Here is a 20,762-nt window from a genome sequence, read left to right as displayed (position 1 = left end):
GACTTACCTCGCTCACTGTTTAAACTGAATTCAGTTGCAGATTTTTACGCAAATACGATTAAGGCCAAACATGGAAATCAGAAGAAACATGATAGAATGCTAAATCCTGGAAACTAAGGTTTAATGTTTAAAGGCTTAGTGCATTAAATTTTCGAAGTTCCTTAGAGTATTCTACTAACTGGTAAATTAAATGGGACGAATTTCGTTGCAATTTTATCAGCGGTTTTTTCTATGCGAATTTTCGTGTAACCAATTTTTTACGTAATCCTTTTTTTTCGTCCTCAAAACAGGATATAAACAAGTATGAACCGAGAGCCTTAAGCTCTCTTAGAGCCTGTGGCTCGCTAGGCGTATTTGTCTCACTAGGAGTATGAGATTCACGGGAACTGTTTTGGAGACAAAAATTTATGATGTAGAGGGTACTTCTTAGTGTTTAACCCCACTTCACCCCCATCTTCTCCCCTCCACTTCACTCCCTTGCACCCCGACATGCTCGTCCCAAGTCCCTTGAATTAAGCATCCCTAAACCGTAGATAGCTACTAAGGGAGCCAACACCCGCCAGTCGTTTGAGAGGAATTCGCCCGACGTTAGTTTTACGTTATTAGCGTTAAGTTTGTCCTCCAATTTAGAGGCTGTATTTACCATATTTATTGCATCTAATGGAACTGCGGAAGACATTATAGAACGCTTTTGACACTGCTGCCAATTTTATCTCCATTCTTCTCGGTGTGGATTTCGAAAGTCGGTCAGTGAGGTGAACAGGTGGATATGTTTCGGCTATCTGCCGGCTATGTTATATAGTCGTGGCCTGTAATAAAATTATTTTTCGACGATTAGAACGACAATGATTTTTTCAGTATAATCATCTAAATAAATGTTAAAACTTCGATACTAAGTTTTCAGCAATTGTTTTAGTCCAGCTGGTCCTTTTTAATGCAATTTCTCGTGCTACCAACTTTTCGCCTGATCGTTTTTCTTCAGCATTTGACTTTTTGTCCTCGAAACTAGATTCACGGGTTAAATCTCAGGGGGCATTAAGTGCAGTTAGAGGCTCACGTGCCCCTACCCGTCGTCGCTGAACCCACTTCCCTAGTAAGCTAAAGCTACCCTGTCGTTTGAGAGCAATTCGCTCGAGGTTAGTCGGTTATGTTATTATGCTATTAGTATTAAGCTTGACTAGTAGTGCTATTAGTTGTAGTAATATTTTCCGACGAGTTTTTGTCTATATTTTTTCTAAATAAATTTTAAGAAAACTTCGAGTATGAACCAGTGAAAAATAGGATTTATGTTTTTTGGCAAAGGGGTGGCATATCAAAGCAAAGTGTTAGCTGTCAATAAAACTAAAACGATAACAGTAATAATATATAATATTCTCAAAACTTCTCCGAAGAACTTGATTTTGAACAAACTGATCTTACACCTCTTCGTTTGGGATACGTCTTAAACTTTGTGTGCAGATGATGATTATTCTTGGGAGTTTGAAAAGTCCGATATAAATGAGGGTGGCCCCAGATGAAAGTTTCCGTTGATCAGCTATTTTATTACTGTTCTCCAAAATTGATTGAGCTTGCAGTTGCAAACAGCTGTCCTAAATAGCTTCCGTTCTCTGATTGTGCTTTCAAGCGAATTATTTTTAGTCCCGCCGGTCTTTTTAGTGCAATTTTTTGTACTACCAACTTTTCGTCTGAACGTTTGACTTTTCGTCCTCAAACTGGATAAACAGTTAAAGCCCAGAGGGCATTAATTTCACTTAGAGCTACACTTCTCACTAAGAACATAACTCAACATAATAAGGCCAGTAAATACACTGATGTTTAGTTAGGATATCTTTTGCAATGAATCTTTTGTTTTCATTAACCCCTGCGGCCTTTTTATGCAATTTTTTTCTTGATGGATTTTTTTCAATTTTCCGTCCTCAATAAATTGGTTAAGCCCGGAGGGAATTAAGTGGCTGAGCGCTTTCTTGGAGCCTTGCGCCTTACAAGTACGCGATTCACCGAAACTGACGAGGAGACAAAAAGTAATTAAGTGAAGGGCGTTCTTAGTTCTTAGAGTTTATAAAACACTCGTCGCAACCCCCCCCCCCCCCCCACTCTTCACTACCCCGTCCACCCTTCTCTAACCCGCGATTTGGACCCTCCACTTCACCCTCCTCCCCGAAATATACGCTCTATTGCTAGCATCCCTAAACATCTGGTGCCAACTACCGATGACAGCCGCTAGCCGGTTGTTTGAGAATAATTAGCAAGACGTTCTTCGTTTACGTTTTTATTCTTTTTAATTTTAAAAGCAATGTTCTAAAATGCTTTGTCAGAATTTTTTGTTCGGCGGTTTTTTTTAATCGTAATGATGTCTTTCATTTTTGGCTGCGGTAGTTTACCAGATGCCTGCTTTCGCTTTATATACCACAACGCTTTTATGTTGAAAAATACGTTCTTTGCGATGCGTGGTGTCGAAAATTGGCTCAAAAGTTTTATGGAAAGTTATTGAATGATATTACTTGCTTGGAAAAAACAAGTACACCTTTACAAAACCATGCGAAAATTGAAACATTATGCAGAGTCAAAATCGTTTTGAGTAGTGTAAAGTGTTTTCTGATTTCTCAATTTTAAAAGTCAAAATTCCCAAATCAATTTGCACTCCTCAACACGATTCTGACTCTGCATAATGTTTCAATTTTCGCATGGTTTTGTAAAGGTGTACTTGTTTTTTAACTGTTTTCGAATGTGTTCGAGATGCCCTGAATTACAAAAATTATCTACTGTTTAAAATGAATCTTATTTCAATTTATGAACTCTTGTCTCCAGTTGTTTTTTTGTCTATTTTATTAGTTTTCAATATATCAGGTTTCATATGTATTCTTTTTCTTTGGTTCAGCCTTGTGGTACACCAGTTTATTTTTCCTAACTCTGATCTTACCATTCAACTCAACGCATTGGTTTTTCTTTACTTGTGTACGAAATGAACCAACTAAGGCTATTCCATCTACTAGCATACCTACATAGTTTTTGCAGCCCAATTTTGTGACTGATTGTATGAAGACCTTTTTTTAAATAAGGAAGAAAACGTGTAATAGTTGTAAACTTCCGTCTGATGCGGAGAGTTTCTAAAAGCTCGACTAACGCATCAATGGTACTTTGTTTACTTCTGGAGCCGAATTGCTTATTATAGATCATGTTGAAGTTCACAAATAAGGATTACGGTCTTTTAAATATTATACTTGCATAGAGTTTACTCCATCTGCAAAAGGCTGAATAAAAAACAAATGTACGTTTTAGACTACATTGCAGGTGTGGTCATTGCAATAATTCTCAAAACTTCTGCAAATTGGACTTCAATTTATGTGGTGCTTTTCTACTTCAGTTATATACTAAGTAATGATATTGAACGGTAAGTATTTTTGGCCAAGTTCACGAGGGTTTTATTTTTAGGACTTCGTTTTGGGGTTGCTGCGCCACACGCAAATGAATTTTGTACTCTGTCTCCAACCCAATCTGAAATCAGCTGGTGACGTGGGTTCCTACTCCTCAATAGACGTCCCCTTCTTACGTGCTCAAGTACAAGCCGCACAAATTGTCTCCGCTGCTAGAATGTTCAGAGTCGGTTAGTTGTTGATATTGTTAGTAGTATAAAAAGCTGACTAGAACCTCAACGGGGGGGGGGGGGGGGGGGGGGGGACGGACACTTTTTGCAACGCGATTTTCTGTGCCCGACTACAACGGGGTGGGACACTTAACTTTTTTGACCAATTGCAAAAAATGTCCCCCCTATTTTTTTCGCCGAATTGCAATTTTTGAGAAAAAATTTTTTTCCCTCATATGAGGGTGGACAAACACTTGTAAAATTTTTTGAAAAATAGGGTCAAAAAATTTTTTGATGATTTTTTGGCTTTCATCAATGTGAAATGTTGTGAAACATGTTTTGTGAGTAAAAAAAGTTGTCGGCAATACTTTTTTCAAAAATTGAAATTTTGGTCCGATAGGGGGACAATAACTTGTAAAAAATTTTGAAAAATTGGTTCGAAAAAATTTTTGTCGAGTTTTTGGCTTCAATCAACGTGAAATGTTGTGAAACATGTTTTGTGAGTGAAAAAATTGTCGAAAACACTTTTTTCAAAAATTGAAATTTTCGTCCCATAGGGGGACAATAACTTGTAAAAAATTTTGAAAAATTGGTTCGAAAAAATTTTTGTCGAGTTTTTGGCTTCAATCAACGTGAAATGTTGTGAAACATGTTTTGTGAGTAAATAAAGTTGTCGGAAACATTTTTTCAAAAATTGAAATTTCGCGCCCTAAAGGCAACCAGAACTTGTAAAATATTTTGAAAAATGAGGTCGAACAAATTTTTGTCCATATTTTGGTCTAAATCAATGTGAAATGTTGTTGAACATGTTTTGTGAGTGAGAAAATTTGTCGGAAACACTTCTTTCAAAAATTGAAATTTTGGTCCCATAGGGGGACAATAACTTGTAAAATTTTTTGGAAAATGGGGTCCAAAATTTAGGAAAATTTTCAACGCTATTTCACTTTTAATCAATATGAGAAGTTGTGAAACACGTTTGGTGTGATAACAAATGTTGTGAAACATGTTTTGTAAGTGAAAAAAAATTGTCGAAAACACTTTTTTCAAAAATTGAATTTTTCGTCCCATAGGGGGACAATAACTTGTAAAAAATTTTGAAAAATTGGTTCGAAAAAATTTTTGTCGAGTTTTTGGCTTCAATCAACGTGAAATGTTGTGAAACATGTTTTGTAAGTGAAAAAATGTCGGAAACACTTTTTTCAAAAACTGAAATTTTGGTCCCATAGGGGGACAATAACTTGTAAAATTTTTTGGAAAATGGGGTCCAAAATTTAGGAAAATTTTCAACGCTATTTCACTTTTAATCAATATGAGAAGTTGTGAAACACGTTTGGTGTGATAAACATTCGTCTCTCCGACACACCCCAAACACTCCGCTAAACATCAGCCAATTACAATCACCACACACACACACACAACCACGCATGCACAAACACACAACCACACACACACACACACACACACACACACACACACACACACACACACACCCAAACGCACACACACACACGAGCCACGCACCCACACCAGCCACACCCAAACACAACCCCCAAACACTCACACACAAGCGCCACGCACCTACACCAACCACACCCAAACACAACCTCCGATTTAAGCAAAATATTGCAACTGCAGTATATATATGCATACAAAAAAAATCTATAAATTTACGTAAAAAGATTGAGCAGGAGATAGTTTTGATCTACCGACCTCTGGGTTATGGGCCCAGCGCGCTTCCCCTGCGCCATCCTGCTTTAATACAAACTTACAATTATGAACACCTAAAAACATAGAGAGATCAATAATAAATATATAAATAAGTACCTATATACATCCATTTGTTTATATATATATGTATATATTATATATATATATATATATATATATATATATATACACTCATATATAGGAACTTGCATACATCATACAAAACTACATATATGCATATACAAACATGCATACACATATACATACATACATACATACATACATAAATACATAAATACATAACTACATACATACATACATACATACATACATACATACATACATACATACATACATACATACATACATACATACATACATACATACATACATACATACATACATACATACATACATACATACATACATACATACATACATACATACATACATACATACATACATACATACATACATACATACATACATACATACATACATACATACATACATACATACATACATACATTCATACATACATTCATACATTCATACATACATACATACATACATACATACTACATACATTCATACATACATACATACATACATACATACATACATACATACATACATACATACATACATACATTCATACATACATACGTACATACATACATACATAAATACACACACACATACATATATACATTCATACACATACATACGTAAATATACACATTGATAAAAAAAACCAGAGTTGTACAAGGAAATACCTTTTCACGTAATTATGTGCACAATTATGGTCATAATCACTTATGACTATAAATGTATACATAAATGGGACAAAAAAATAATAACTAACCTGTTAGTAGATGTATAAAATGATAGATGATATAATAATTGGAGAGTCATCGGATCTTGCTCAAACATGTTCAGGGTCACACCACTTTTCAAAATAAATTGACCAATCGCAGTGCTGGATTTATTATTCGAGTTGACAACCAGTCAGAATTGAAAGATTTATAAACAAAAACTCTAAACGCTCACGTTCAGTAAACAGTAAATAATGAACACAATAGGAACAAAAGACATCAAGCTCATTCATGAGAAAGTTTTATCACTGAGAGGTAACATAAATCATACACAAATATCTTATCGACGATTGGTTTGATATAATTTACGGGGATAATAAAGCTGTTATCACTGCGCCATAAACCCGTGTTTTCATCGAATGTTTCCTTCACCAATGCGACAGTCTTGTAATTGTGGCATGTACGAACCAGTGTTCAAGTTTGAGAATCGTTGGTTTTTTATTTTTAAATATTCAGCGGCCATAATTTTCAGAAAAAAAATTCTTTTCAGCAGTATGTGGTTTGTAACTGGAAACTGAATATCAATTCTCGAAATAGTATCTTTGTAGTGAAAAAGCAAACTGGACAAGTTTATCAATTATAACGGTGAAAAATTTTGTCAAATCGGATAGAGTTGAATTTCAGTTACGAAATCGATAAATAGGAACTGCAAAATGACGGAATGATAAGCGTTATGAATAGAATGATTTGTTTATTTGTTTGGAATGCATAATCTTTGCATCATGTCTAAAAATAGAATTACGTCATCTCTCATTGTAAGGTTTTCTATGAGCGCGCTAAATTATCTTTTGATATGTATAAAACAGTTTCCATAAGCCGAACCAGCTTATCCGTTGTTGATGAAAAACAACTTGCCGTTGACTTTTTTTGCGTTGGTTGGTACTTTTGATAATGTTTTTTGAAATATGTCTTATAATGCTTAGCGCGGCGGTGTTGCATCAAGGAAGGGAAGGTGCCGAACTGCCTTGGACAATTGTGACATTGAATGGCTTTGGCAGCAGGATAAACTTTTTTATATTTTTCTAATTTAAGTCTTTTTCTGAACTTCCATCTTCACGAAAGACAAAACAAACCGTTAACACGAGTAAATTTTGAACCAGTTACAGCTTCTCCTGTTTTGTATACAATTTAAAGAAAAGCTGAAGCTGCTCAACTTTTGTTTGTTCAATGTACCACTGTCCATACATGTAGGCGTCAAGCAGCGCAATTTGTTTACAAGCAAGTAAACTCTGCTTAAGCAAGCCAGAATTAAACTGTTATGGTGAGCATGTATTTAACCAGTACAACTTCTCTTGTTTTATGTAAACATTAGAAGAACGCTTGCACCGCTTAAATTTTGTTTGACCAAGTTTAGCACTGTCCAGAAATGTAGGCGTCAGGCTACGAAATTTGTTTACATGCAATTAAACTCGGTCCAAGAAAGGAAGAAATAAATTGTTATGGTGAGCAAGTATTTAACCAGTTACAGCTTCTCTTGTTTTATGTAAACATCAAAAGAACGATGCGTTTCGAGTTCTAAGATTTTTTGTGAGCAAACACATATTCATCGCCCTCGAATCGGTTGGTTTGGACGTATTGTTTATGCATTGTTTGCATATGACGTCAGAGGCTGCGCTTATCTACGAGTTTTTTCCGACAAATTGTACACGTTTCAGCGTTCATTGTGAACAGGAGAAAAGCAGAAAGAATAGGAACGCAAACAAGACTATAAAATTATGATGGAATGAAAAGAGTTGAAGTTTTTCAATCACGTTATTTTCAGGTTGAGGCAAAAAGCAAATGTAAGAATTTTATTGTCGGGCAAACTGTAATTTAAACTTGTTTCATCCAATCAGAGTGCGCGTCTTTTTTGTTTACTTCTGCAACAGAAAGCCACTGCTCCGCAAACAGTAGTAGAGGGGAACACACCGCGCAGACTGTTGTGTAAACAACACATAGATTCATATGGTCAACGGTTTTTCTACTTTTTGTTTGTTTAAAACAGCTGATATTGAGTTCACAGTTTTACTTCTTATTTGTGTACCCTAATTTTGGTACGGTGTACAACTATCTGGTAAAAAATGTTTATTGATTGTTAACTGTGATTTCACTACAATCCAAGCTTCAGCTGGGTTCATTTCAAACTAGTCTCTTTTCGCTTATTTGTTTAAAACATTGTTTCGCACACTTGTTTGTTCAATGTCTTGAGTTTTTCAGCAGCGTTTAATTCTGTCTCAGAATATTTGTCTAATGTTAAGATAAATCTTTGATTAAAGTTGAATTAAGAACTGGATTCAAGGTGTTAACAAATTTATCATGCTCAAACATTGTGAAAAGCAACAAATACAATATGTACAACGAGTTTAAAGAGTTTTGCTGTCTTTTAGAGTCGAGATAACTTGATGACCTTCTTGACGGGGGCATAACATTGGCTCAAAGGAGGTGTTTCAACGATACTGACATCATCAGAAAAATTGTTGGCAAGCAACGGGAGGCTTTCCGGGGTTTTTGTTTCATCACATGGCGACTGATCAAAATTCCAAAAACCAGATATTTGCTCAACTTCTTCTAGCTGCCCCAATTGATTCTCCCAGATTTCAATGCAGTCGTGATCATAGTCTGCAAAAAGTTTTCTTGTTCGCTTTGCCAATTTTTTCACATCCTGCTTTTTTGTTTGAATGGGAGTAATACATCCATAATGTCGATGAGCATACGGAGACTTTTCTTGTCTTGGTGATTTTTCTGGCGTTTTTGTTAGTTGAAATAAATCGTTCTGTTTTGTGTATTCAAGTATTGGTTCAATGTAATTAACTGGAACAATAAAGCTGTTTTTTATGTGCCATAATTCTGTCTTGTCATCAAAGCTTTCCTGCACAAGGACAATATTTTTGAAGTTGTGACACATTCGCACAAGGGTTCGAGTGCCTCGCTCACTTGTCTTTGCAATTTCTAAATATTCAGCAGCCATATTGCAGATGATGGATAAACAGTTGAGATGTGTTCTACTGAGTTTGCGGATTTAAACGGTAACAAAACAAGCAGTTTTCTTTTTTGGAAGGAAAATTTTATAAAGACTTAACTGCAGAGTCTAGAGCCAATTCTAGTAACAAGAGAAATAAAAACTTGTTTTTGTATGATATGGAACTGAAAAGAAAAGCAGGTTCAAAGATAAACGCAAATTCTAGAAGAAGGTTGTGTAACAAAAGACTTGCAGTAATGTAATAAAGAGCCAAAGAACTAAAGAATTTTCATAAAACTTATATTGAACAACAAGAAAGAACAATGGCGGAAAGATTGAAAAATTGTTGCACACCGATTTGTTTATTTGACTTAGCCATTTCATCATTATGCCGTCAAGTCTATAAATAGAATTATGTCATATTGAACTAAGTTGAATTGGGGTTCCCTCGGGAAATATAAATAGACTCGAGGAGGCGAGCTAATTTATCCATTGCTAATGAAAATTTGTCAGTTTTTAGATTTAAAGGTCGGGACTTGTAAAATTGTTTTCTGCTATGGCCTTTATAATGCTTGGCCCGGCGATGTTGCTTTAGTGAATGGAAATTTTTAAATTGCCTTGGACAATTGTGACATTGAATGGGTCTTGATTCAGCAGGGTATATTTTTTCCGATCTTTTGAATTTCATATTTCGTATAAACATCAGAGCTGATATAGAGGAGTATAAATTTGTTTACACGCGTAGGGAGGGGGGATTTGTTTGTTCAGCTTTTATCTTGTGTAGACATGTTGGCGTGGGGTTTGAAATTGTTTACATTCCGACAAACAGTAATGTATTAGTCATTTATCTTTTCAGATTACTTTGATACAGTTTGTCTCAATATATGCAACATTATGGGTAATGTTTTGTCTAAGGATGCCGAGTACAGCGACTTTCATTTGGATCTCTCGCTCAATGAAAAACGGCTTGTTAGGGCTGCTGTTAAGACTTATCATACCACTGGCACCTATTTATCCTTGAAATTGTTCAAACGTGATAGTGAACAGGTCGATTGGGTTTTCAATCAAAAAATTACACTTTCGGCGCAAGAGTTTCGGTTGATATGTCAGAACATTGAAAAACTAGAACAAATGCTTGATCAACCAGTTGGCTTGATCGATTCACTTCTAAAACCAGATTGAACTGATGATTCGAAGCGTCCAGCAAAACGGGCTGGCAAAACGCCAACTCAGCGCCAGAAGAAGATACCAAAAACATCTGTAAAAGTCGATGAGGATTCGGAATAATTTATATTATACCTTCTGCTTCCTGTCATTGTTTATGCTTTCATAGTTAGTTCGTTAGCTTTTTTTGTTCGTTATGGTTGAGGCGATGTATGAGAACAGTCCTGAATATTTCAAGAAATTTCAAAAACGTTTCAAGTACAATATTTGTGAGACGGAACCAAAATTTGAAAACACAACAATTGAAAATTATGCGTACGGTTATCATTCATCTGCAACAGTTATCGAAGGTTGCACATTTGGCTCCAATCATTATCATGTTATGTATGAATTTGGTTCTCAGGATGATAATATATTCGATTCTCTTTATGTACCTCCGGTGATACCGTGTCTGGTTAACTGTTTCAAATTACTTATTCAGCCTACGCAAAAAGACTTTGTTAAACGTGGTGCAATTATTTCACGACTACATGTTGCTGTTGAGTATCTTTCAAAATCAACTTCGGCAGTTACCAAGAACAACCAGAAACAACTTCCTGCACCCTTGAGTGAGGCAGCACCAAAATCTATTAGTGTTTTTACGGCAAACAAACGTTCTTCTACAGTCCCTGATGTAACTATGAAACAATTTTGCCAGCTTATGCTAGGTGAACACTCATCAACTCTTTATCAGATAATGGATATTCTGCTTAGTGGCCACGGGAGTTTTGTGCGAGAAACCTCAAACTCTTTCATAACCTTTCAATTTTGTAAAAATTGATATTCAAAAAATGTTGTTGTTGTTTCAAAATTAAATTAACTTTTACTTCATATGTTTTACAAAAGCTAGCAATTCTAATTCATTTACATCAGCTATGAATGGAAATTTCTCACTATAAAAATAATGAACAATATATATATGCAAAATAAACCACAAAGCTGGGAGTCTGAGGATTGCAATGGAGACTGAATGTCTCTTCTATGTTCCATGATATCCATCATTATCTCCAAGTCTTCACACTGTAGTAAACGGTTGAAAATATCCTTGTAGGTAGTCAAGGGTAGAGCCAATGGATCCGCAAAATAAATTATTGGGTATGCAAATCGTTTAGCTAGCACTACCCAGTGGGTTCCAATAGAGTTGGATCGTGATGCATTAACAATAATAAATGTGTTGGTTTGCAAGTTCAGCGGAAAATTATCAGCGGCATAAACCCCTCTGAGTTTGAATTTGAGGTGTTTACACTTTTGCACTTGAAGATGAGTTTGGTCTTCGTCCATTAGTATGTGATCATGGGAAGAGCGTTTTTGGATGCGTTTCTTGCAGAGTCAATGTAGATCGTAGATGCTTTTTCTCCAAGAAAAAATATTTCAACGTTATGAGCTAACGCTGCATCGAACTTGAGTTCGACAGACAATGATGAATTTGTGAGCTCTGGATGAATGAAGTCATGAGTTGCTTCTTGAGTGCTGGTCAGATCAAATACCATTATATAATGGTTTGCGAACTCACTCAGAGGTATTCCATGGCCATTTTCTACATAAGCTAATGCACTCATTGAATTGTAGTACAACCTCTTGTTGTCAGTTGTTGACATTGGAGTTCCAGCCGTTGCAAAACCATTTCGATAAATGGTTATCTCTCTTAAACCAAATTTTTGATAATGGAATGGATTAGCGGTGTTGGTACCGATGAATGCTGTACCAACGCATAATGCAACAATGACTCTTCTGATTGGCTCTTTAGTGAAAATGTCCTCATGTTTCCAGCTTTGTTGGCCTGTTGTAGCCAAGAATGTTTTGGTAATTACTTCATTGTATCGGTAAATTGCCGGAGTTTTCAATAATGTCTTCTCAATTGCACCTACAACATTATCTGACACCGTCATCTTCCTGATAAATAATTTAGCCTCATCTATTTTAACCTTGTAGTGTTTCGCTGCGTCTTCGCTGATGACGGCAAAGTCATCTTGAGATCTTCTCATTGAAATGCGTAACGTAACTCCACTAACCAAATGTTTCTCACATGAAAAGAAATCAACCGCCAACTTTCCATATAATGTTATGCGTGCGGATTGTCGCACTGTTATTTTTCTTATATCTGATATTGCTGCTGGAATAGTGCCGGGGTTTTCTTCATACTCGTAACCCTGACATTTCAGCCAAGTTTTCTTTGCGTCTGTACCGTGAGAGAATTCAGTTTCTATGAAACTTTTGTGTGCATAGTGTCCATTAGCTGTTGAAATTTTGATACCATTTGCAGAAACCGTACAGTCGGCGAAAAGTGAATGAAGGATATTATTAGCAAAATATGGAAGATCACTGGCATTTGCGTCACCAGCTGTGTAGCGCAAATCCGTTCCATCTGTTTGAAGTATTCGACACTTGATCTCCAGGTAAATTTTTTGCAAGTCAATAAAGTTGTTGCGATCACCAACAACTTCAAATTCCAATGAGGATCCTGAAGGCGAATAAAGCGGTCCTGTTTTTTGCTCGAATGTTGATCAAATGTTACCAGTAAAGGTGGTTTTTCAAATAAGTCTAAAGAACTGTGATTGGCTTCTGATGGTATCACAATATTAGTTCGCATTTTTCACTCGCGGGAAAAAATCCAGACGACTCCTTTTCGGACGGGGTTTTCGAGAAATGATTCTTCTGGTTGAGATTTTTTGTTTTTGGTTTGAGCGAGGTCTCGTGTATTGTCGTCTTTTTCGTCTAATTATTTTACGACCTGATGCAATACGTGATTGAAGAGATCCACCTATTTGTTTGCGAGCTGTTTTGGCTACTGTACTTTTCAATGCTTGTTTTGCTGACTTTCTTTTGGTTGCAACTTCTACTAACTCCGGTGCTCCTTGAACCAATAAGTCACGCCCAATTTTTTTCGCTGCGGGCCAGAGAAATTTGCGTGCTAATGGCAGAGCAACTCTTCCAATACCTGCAGCAAGGGCTCCAAAACCGCTGCCTCTTTGTCTGTAGTGTCCGAAAAAATGCGGCATTGATTGAGATGCTTGATTGCTGTAGTATGCCTCCATATTAAATAATTTTTTGAAATTTTAAACTGACTATAACTTTTCCGGTTCCAGTAAAAGGAATTAGTTTTCCAGTTTCGTTTCTCAACTCTACCTGGATGTTCTGAATGTTGTTTGATAATATTGGCTTGTAATCCAAATTTGTGTACGACTTCGGGTGTATGGGTGTCACTGTGTTTATGCTACCGTTTCTCAAACGTCTTTCAGACTCAATGATTTTTATTACCGGAGCTCTCACATCACCAACGTTTTGATGTTCAATTATATCAATGTATACAAATATTAGCTGTGATCCACAAGTAATATCAACTGGAAAATCTCCAACATGTCGGTTCAAAGAGTTGCCTGCATTTTCTGACTTGTAACCAATATGAATAAAACCATGATTCGAAATATCTCTTATTCCTTTAAAACCAAGAATACTGGGTACTTCTTCATCTTCGAATGACAAACCTTCGTTAGGCCCAAATTTCAAAACTAACTTTTGCGTTACAGTGTCAAAATCATAGTCAAACTGTTTCAATTGAGCGATTCGAAAAATTTCTTCCAGAAGCTCTTCTGAACTGTTGTATAGACCTTTGCGAATTCTTCGAAGTTGTCCGGTGCGGTTATGTGAAGCATCAAGTTCAGCGCCAGAACTGACATACGCAACTATTTCAGCTGAGTTTACATTGTTGATGTTTGATGGAAAGGATATTGAAGCAAGGGCAACTTGCCAATCTCCATCTAACTGTAATGGTTGGGCAAGTTGATTTCGAAACTTGGCCATAGTATTATTCGTAAAAATTCCCATTGACGCATTCGATATCAAATCAATAGTAAATTCTTTATTAATACTCATGTTTAGGGTTCGACAGGAATGACGTTCACTTGGACTAATTCTGGTTCATAAAATTTACCTTCAATTATAACGTTGTTTGCGTCTATAAGGTTGTATGTTGGTGGACTGAGGGTGGCAACCTTGAATACTGTGAAGACTTCGTCTGTGTAATTTTGTTTATAACCTTTCCTAAATATTTCGTCTGGCTTTGCAATCCGAACCAGGTCTCCTTCTTCGTATTTCGGCTTGTACTTTTTTGTGCTAATTGCTAGGGATATTAGAAAGGGTTCATGTTTTTTAAAGGTTTTTTTAGGTGCAAGTTGGGTAACACGGTTAACACGACTGTTTATAGTATTTACAAACTGGGGCAATTCCTTAATATATGTCCAAGTCCAATTTTCCTCCAGGTATTTGTGAATAATGTTTTTGAGCGATCGAATATTCCTCTCAGCAAATGCCGACTTGGTTTCGTTTTCTGTTGTATATAAATGAATCTCCTTCTTTTCACAAATTTTTTTGAATTCACCTTTAAACTCGGATCCCTTGTCTGTCCAAACCCTTTCTGGTTTTTTCTGCTTTATCAATTTTTTGAACGCTTCAACAGCGTCTTTTGCATATAAAGCCTTCATTGGTTGCACTCGTAGGTATCGCGATAAAACATCAACAGCCACCAGTAAATATTTGACTCCATTGTTGTGTTGGGCAATTTTATCCATATACGCCACATCGACAGACCAGATTTCGTTTATTCTGTATGCAACAGCTTTTAGTCTCGGAAAAGTTTTTCTGAATTGTCTGTATTTTGTGTATGGGGCTTTCGACTGAAGGTATTGAACCACTTTGGATCTTGGTAAACCACTGGCGTTCTTCAAGTTAGCAATGCTACCAAAAGCTGCACTACCTTTTGTGTATAATTTGTTCAATTGTTTAACGTGAGAGGAAGTAATTTGTCCACGAGCTAGACGGTTGGATTTCGTCTTTTGCATCTTCAAAGCTTCCTTCATCGTCGCCAGAAGCTTTTGATTCTTCTGTTCTCGAGACTCCTGATTCTTCGTTTTCTGGTTCATCCTCAAACAACTGTAACTTTTCGTTTAGTGAGAAGGCAAGAAATTTTTTTGCGTATGTATTACAAGTTAATTGTGAACTGATATCTAGAAAGGTCAGGACTTTGTAATGTTCAAGTGAAAGCTTAGAGGTTGTTTGTTGTAGATCGTAAAGAAAATCTGCGACAAGAATTCCCGTGCTTGACTTATTAACCGCTAGTCTTGATGTCTGATCCAGCGATAGCGATTCTGACTCTTCTATTTTTTCCAATATTATGCTCGCTTTTTCAAACTTTTTTCTGTCAAGGTGTTTAATATCTCTCAAAACTTGCTCCCTGGAAACTTTTGTATCAATTTTGTCATCTCTAGTCTCATTCAACTCACCTTTGACATTCTCCAAAATATTATCGGTCTGCTGTTGCGTGTCTTGTTGCGTGGTAGAGGGTGCTGGTGGAGACTTGCTTCTTTGCAACAGTGATATTTGTTTTGCTTTCTCTTGGACATTTTTATTGTTGAGAAGTTGAGCAATTTGAGGTTGTTCATTGGCATACATTTGACGAGGAATTAGCACAAACTCTTCAGTGTGCATTTTGCTCCAGAAAAGCAATACAAGGTAACGCAATAAGTTTAATTAGACGGATTCCGGAATCTGATCCGAAAATTTTGATCCTCTCAGTTTCTTCAACTCGCCTGTCTGCAAGTTTACGTAGTGATTTCTCGAATTTTTTTAATTCAACTTTATTCATTGGTACAACTCCAGAGAGTACGTTCATCACACAGTCACTTAAAAACCAAATGAAATCACCCTGATGTAATGTTTTTATTTGAGCGGTTTTCTCATTCCTCTTATTTGCCCATTGCTTGAGCATAAGCAAATGTTTCTTTTTCATTTGTAATTGTTGTAATGACTGCTTCAGGGGACGAAATGTAAAAAATAGAAGGATCCGGTCCAATTAGTTGCGATGAAAAACGTAAACCCGGGCTGGTTTTTGGGTCGAGGTCAATTATCAAATGTCCAAAGGGCTCCGCAGTTGCTAGTTTGTATGCTTCTTTTATCAGTTGGAGACAATTCAACTGTTTTCCAAGGTATTCAATTTGTTGAATGTCACGAAGCGACTTGAATAATATTATGTGTGTTGTATTCAGATCAATGGTTCTGGACCATTTGCTTTGATGGAACAAATTATGCTTGATGTATATAACATGTAATTTGCGATGACGTCCTGAGGTAGCTATTTTTACAAATTCTTTATCGTTGAAGATTTCTTCACATGAATCGTCATAGATAAGCAGACAATGCGATAGTTTTTTTTTTATATCAAAGCCTGAGTATTTTAGAAACTCAATCCCTGGTATAACTCGTTGCATATCTTTGAAAAGTGGTTGGAACTCTTTGTAAAAATAAATTTTCTCAAAGCGTGGATAAAAGGTCGAACCTTTTAGCATTCGAAACAAGAGTTCTGTTTTACCACAACCACTTGGTCCTACAATTGACATGAACACCCTGTCATGTGTAAGAATAACTTTGTTCATAGTTTGGGATTAGGTAAAATGTAACCAACTAAACTCGATAAGAGAGCAATCCAAATTGATTTCTCTTCACAGCTTTCTGATAATAGAAAGAGCATAGAGAAGCAAAGAATGATCATTAAGACAATGATACTAACTTGAACAAAAAATATTACCTCGGACCTTGGCACTGTTGAATTTGAACAACAACGCCATGGGGGCCTCTCCTTGTTGTTCACATCAAAAACTAAATTACTGATACCGGCGTCAGCCTCGTCTCTTTGATTCATTGGAGAAAAATAGTTAATTGAAAAGTGAATTGAAAAAAGATGATATAAAATGTTAAATTTTTGAATTATTTACTGGGCAACTGTTTCATGTACCAGAACTCAAACAAATTGAAACCTTTAATATGACTTTTTATTTCGAGTTTATAACAAACAGTTGATGAGTCATTTTCTTTGAACAATGGTTGACTGAAGACTTTTTCAACTTCGGGGTGCTCCAAGACATATAATCGCAAATCATTCGGCATCTCATTTAGTGATAGCTCACGTTCCGGTGGTGTTTTCTTCAATCTAAATTGAGGAACTTTTTTGTCCGCCCATTGCTTCCAACGTGGGATTCGCTGCTCTTTGGGGGACTGCATAGGCTTCTGGTTTGCTTTGATCATAGCCATAACTGAACTGATTCCGATGTTCTCGAGCTCTCTGCTTATTTTTTACGTACAGTTGGAAGTGATAGAAATTATCTATCACGGGCAGGAAGGCTCTAAAGCTGTCTAGCTCGTCGGGAGAAAGAGTAATGGTTGCAAAATAACGTTTTGCTGCTGCGCTATAAAGCGAATTGTAACGAGGTTGTTGTGCAGCGTTTGGCTTATTGTTGAGATAGTTCGCTCGGTTCTGTTGATCACTTGATGAAAAATTATTCTGTATTGGTGGAGAGGGATCCTGAACTCTGTTGAATATTACAATCGGCTGATCGTCAAGTGGAGTCAAGCAAGTGAATATCTTCAAGTTGTCTGACAGATAGGTTGTTAAAGTTGATGTGTCTTCTCTGTGCATCACTTTGTGTCCACTGTGAAAGTATTCTTGCTTTACGTTCCTTGCAGTGATTTGATAATTGATCGTTTGTTGAACGAAAGTTTGAATGAAGACAACAGGAGGGAACTTGTTCTTCTGATATTATCTCTGAGATTCGGGGACAATTTAGATCCTCCAGATTATAAACAGTTTTTTGTAAAAGCTTACTGAGGAGCTCACACTTTTCAATGCCTTTGGCAAAAAAATTTTTCCGTGTGAATCGGAAACTGAAACTCAGACAGATTGTTTTTAAATCACAGTAAGGTATATCACCTTCGTCCCAATCAAGACCGTGTAGGTTATTCGTCAACCAAATAACAGTTTGTCTATCGTGTACGGGTAAATCAGCGAATTTAAGTGGCGGTTTGAAAAATATTGTATTGTTGTAACTGGAACACAAACTGAGTTCTTTTATAATGAATCCAAGTGACTTGAGTTTGAAACCTTCGAGATCGAGGTCAATAATATTTGTGGTTTTGCTGCCAAAATTTTCTAGCATTCCAATTCACGAAACAATTGTGAATGACAAATTTTCACTGATAGAATGAATAATATTCCTGTCAGGTGTCCAAAAAGACAATTGTTTACTGGTGAGTAACGGAAAGCGTAAACATATCCAGGGCCTTTGTTTCTGCAATCTTTTATAAATCCAGCGGCGTCATGCAGTGCAGCATGAAGTCGTAGCACTTTGCTCCGTTTCAATAATGGATCTAGTCTTGAATTATCAATTCCAATGAAACCACCATAGGGTCTAAATTTAAGTGCTATTTCTCCGTCAACTTCTGGATCTAACAAAGAACAAGCAGCTACGAAATATAATTGTCGATAATATGTGTGTATAATTTATGTTACCTCTCAGTGATAAAACTTTCTCATGAATGAGCTTGATGTCTTTTGTTCCTATTGTGTTCATTATTTACTGTTTACTGAACGTGAGTGTTTAGAGTTTTTGTTTATAAATCTTTCAATTCTGACTGGTTGTCAACTCGAATAATAAATCCAGCACTGCGATTGGTCAATTTATTTTGAAAAGTGGTGTGACCCTGAACATGTTTGGGCATGATCTGATGACTCTCTACTCAATATATCATTAATGATTTTATACATCTACTAACAGGTTAGTTGTTTTACTGTTGTTTTCACGAATTTGTGTATGCATTTATGGACATCAGTGATTATGACCATAATTGTGTACATACTTAGGTAAAAACTTGTTTTCTTGTACAACTCTGGGTTTTTTATCATTGTGTATGTATGTATGTATGTATGTATGTATGTATGTACATCCATCCATCCATCCATACATACATATATAGATACTCACATACACATATATACATGCATGCACATATATACATATACATAATACATACATACATACATACATACATACATACATATACATATACACAATACATATATACATGCATATACATATATCCATCCATCCATCCATACATACATATATAGATACTCACATACACATACATGCATACATATACATACATACATAAATACATTCATACATGCATACAACAATACACACATGCATATATACATACCTACATACATAAATATATACATACATCCATATGCACAATACATATATACATGCATATACATTTACATAATACATACATACATACATACATACATACATATATACATACATACATACATATACATATATATACACAATACATATATACATGCATATACATATGTACATATACATAATACATACATACATACATACATACATACATACATACATACATACATACATACATACATATATACATACATACATACATATACATACATATACACAATACATATATACATGCATATACATATATACATATACATAATACATACATACATACATACATACATACATACATATATATATATACATATACATGTATACATATATATGCATGTATTGTTTATAGGTATGTATGTATGTATGTATGTATGTATGTATGTATGTATGTATGTATGTATGTATGTATGTATGTATGTATGTATGTATGTATGTATGTATGTATGTATGTATGTATGTATGTATGTATGTATGTATGTATGTATGTATGTATGTATGTATGTATGTATGTATGTATGTATGTATGTATGTATGTATGTATGTATGTATGTATGTATGTATGTATGTATGTATGTATGTATGTATGTATGTATGTATGTATGTATGTATGTATGTATGTATGTATGTATGTATGTATGTATGTATGTATGTATGTATGTATGTATGTATGTATGTATGTATGTATGTATGTATGTATGTATGTATGTATGTATGTATGTATGTATGTATGTATGTATGTATGTATGTATGTATGTATGTATGTATGTATGTATGTATGTATGTAGTTATGTATGTATGTATGTATGTATGTATGTATGTAGTTATGTATTTATGTATTTATGTATGTATGTATGTATATGTGTATGCATGTTTGTATATGCATATATGTAGTTTTGTATGAGGTATGGAAGTTCATATATATGAGTGTATATATATATATATATATATATAATATACATATATATATATATAAACAAATGGATGTATATAGGTACTTATTTATATATTTATTATTGATCTCTCTATGTTTTTAGGTGTTCATAATTGTAAGTTTGTATTAAAGCAGGATGGCGCAGGGGAAGCGCGCTGGGCCCATAACCCAGAGGTCGGTAGATCAAAACTATCTCCTGCTCAATCTTTTCACGTAAATTTATAGATTTTTTTGTATGCATATATATACTGCAGTTGAAATATTTTGCTTAAATCGGAGGTTGTGTTTGGGTGTGGTTGGTGTAGGTGCGTGGCGCTTGTGTGTGAGTGTTTGGGGGTTGTGTTTGGGTGTGGCTGGTGTGGGTGCGTGGCTCGTGTGTGTGTGTGTGTGTGCGTTTGGGTGTGTGTGTGTGTGGTTGTGTTTGTGCATGCGT

At 35.6% G+C, this 20,762-nt stretch overlaps 2 protein-coding genes across 4 annotated transcripts in view; one reads left to right on the top strand and one right to left on the bottom strand.

Moving 5' to 3' along the window:
- Nucleotides 1-20,762, bottom strand: part of LOC142339191 (ruvB-like 2) — a 510,084-nt gene that overhangs the window by 355,271 nt on the left and 134,051 nt on the right. The gene's annotated exons all lie outside the window — the stretch shown is intronic.
- Nucleotides 1-20,762, top strand: part of LOC142339188 (unconventional myosin-XVIIIa-like) — a 171,524-nt gene that overhangs the window by 36,529 nt on the left and 114,233 nt on the right. For all 3 annotated transcript variants that reach the window (XM_075388990.1, XM_075388988.1, XM_075388989.1), the window contains exon 12: nucleotides 3,433-3,604. In XM_075388990.1, the coding sequence (XP_075245105.1) occupies nucleotides 3,433-3,604 (172 nt within the window). The remainder of the gene's footprint in view (nucleotides 1-3,432; nucleotides 3,605-20,762) is intronic.

The sequence above is a fragment of the Convolutriloba macropyga genome, chromosome 5 (assembly GCF_964194025.1).
Source record: "Convolutriloba macropyga chromosome 5, txConMacr16.3, whole genome shotgun sequence".
In the NCBI taxonomy this organism is placed as follows: domain Eukaryota; kingdom Metazoa; phylum Xenacoelomorpha; order Acoela; family Convolutidae; genus Convolutriloba; species Convolutriloba macropyga.
Note: the sequence above shows the minus strand (reverse complement) of the source record. Positions and strands in the feature narration are given on the sequence as shown.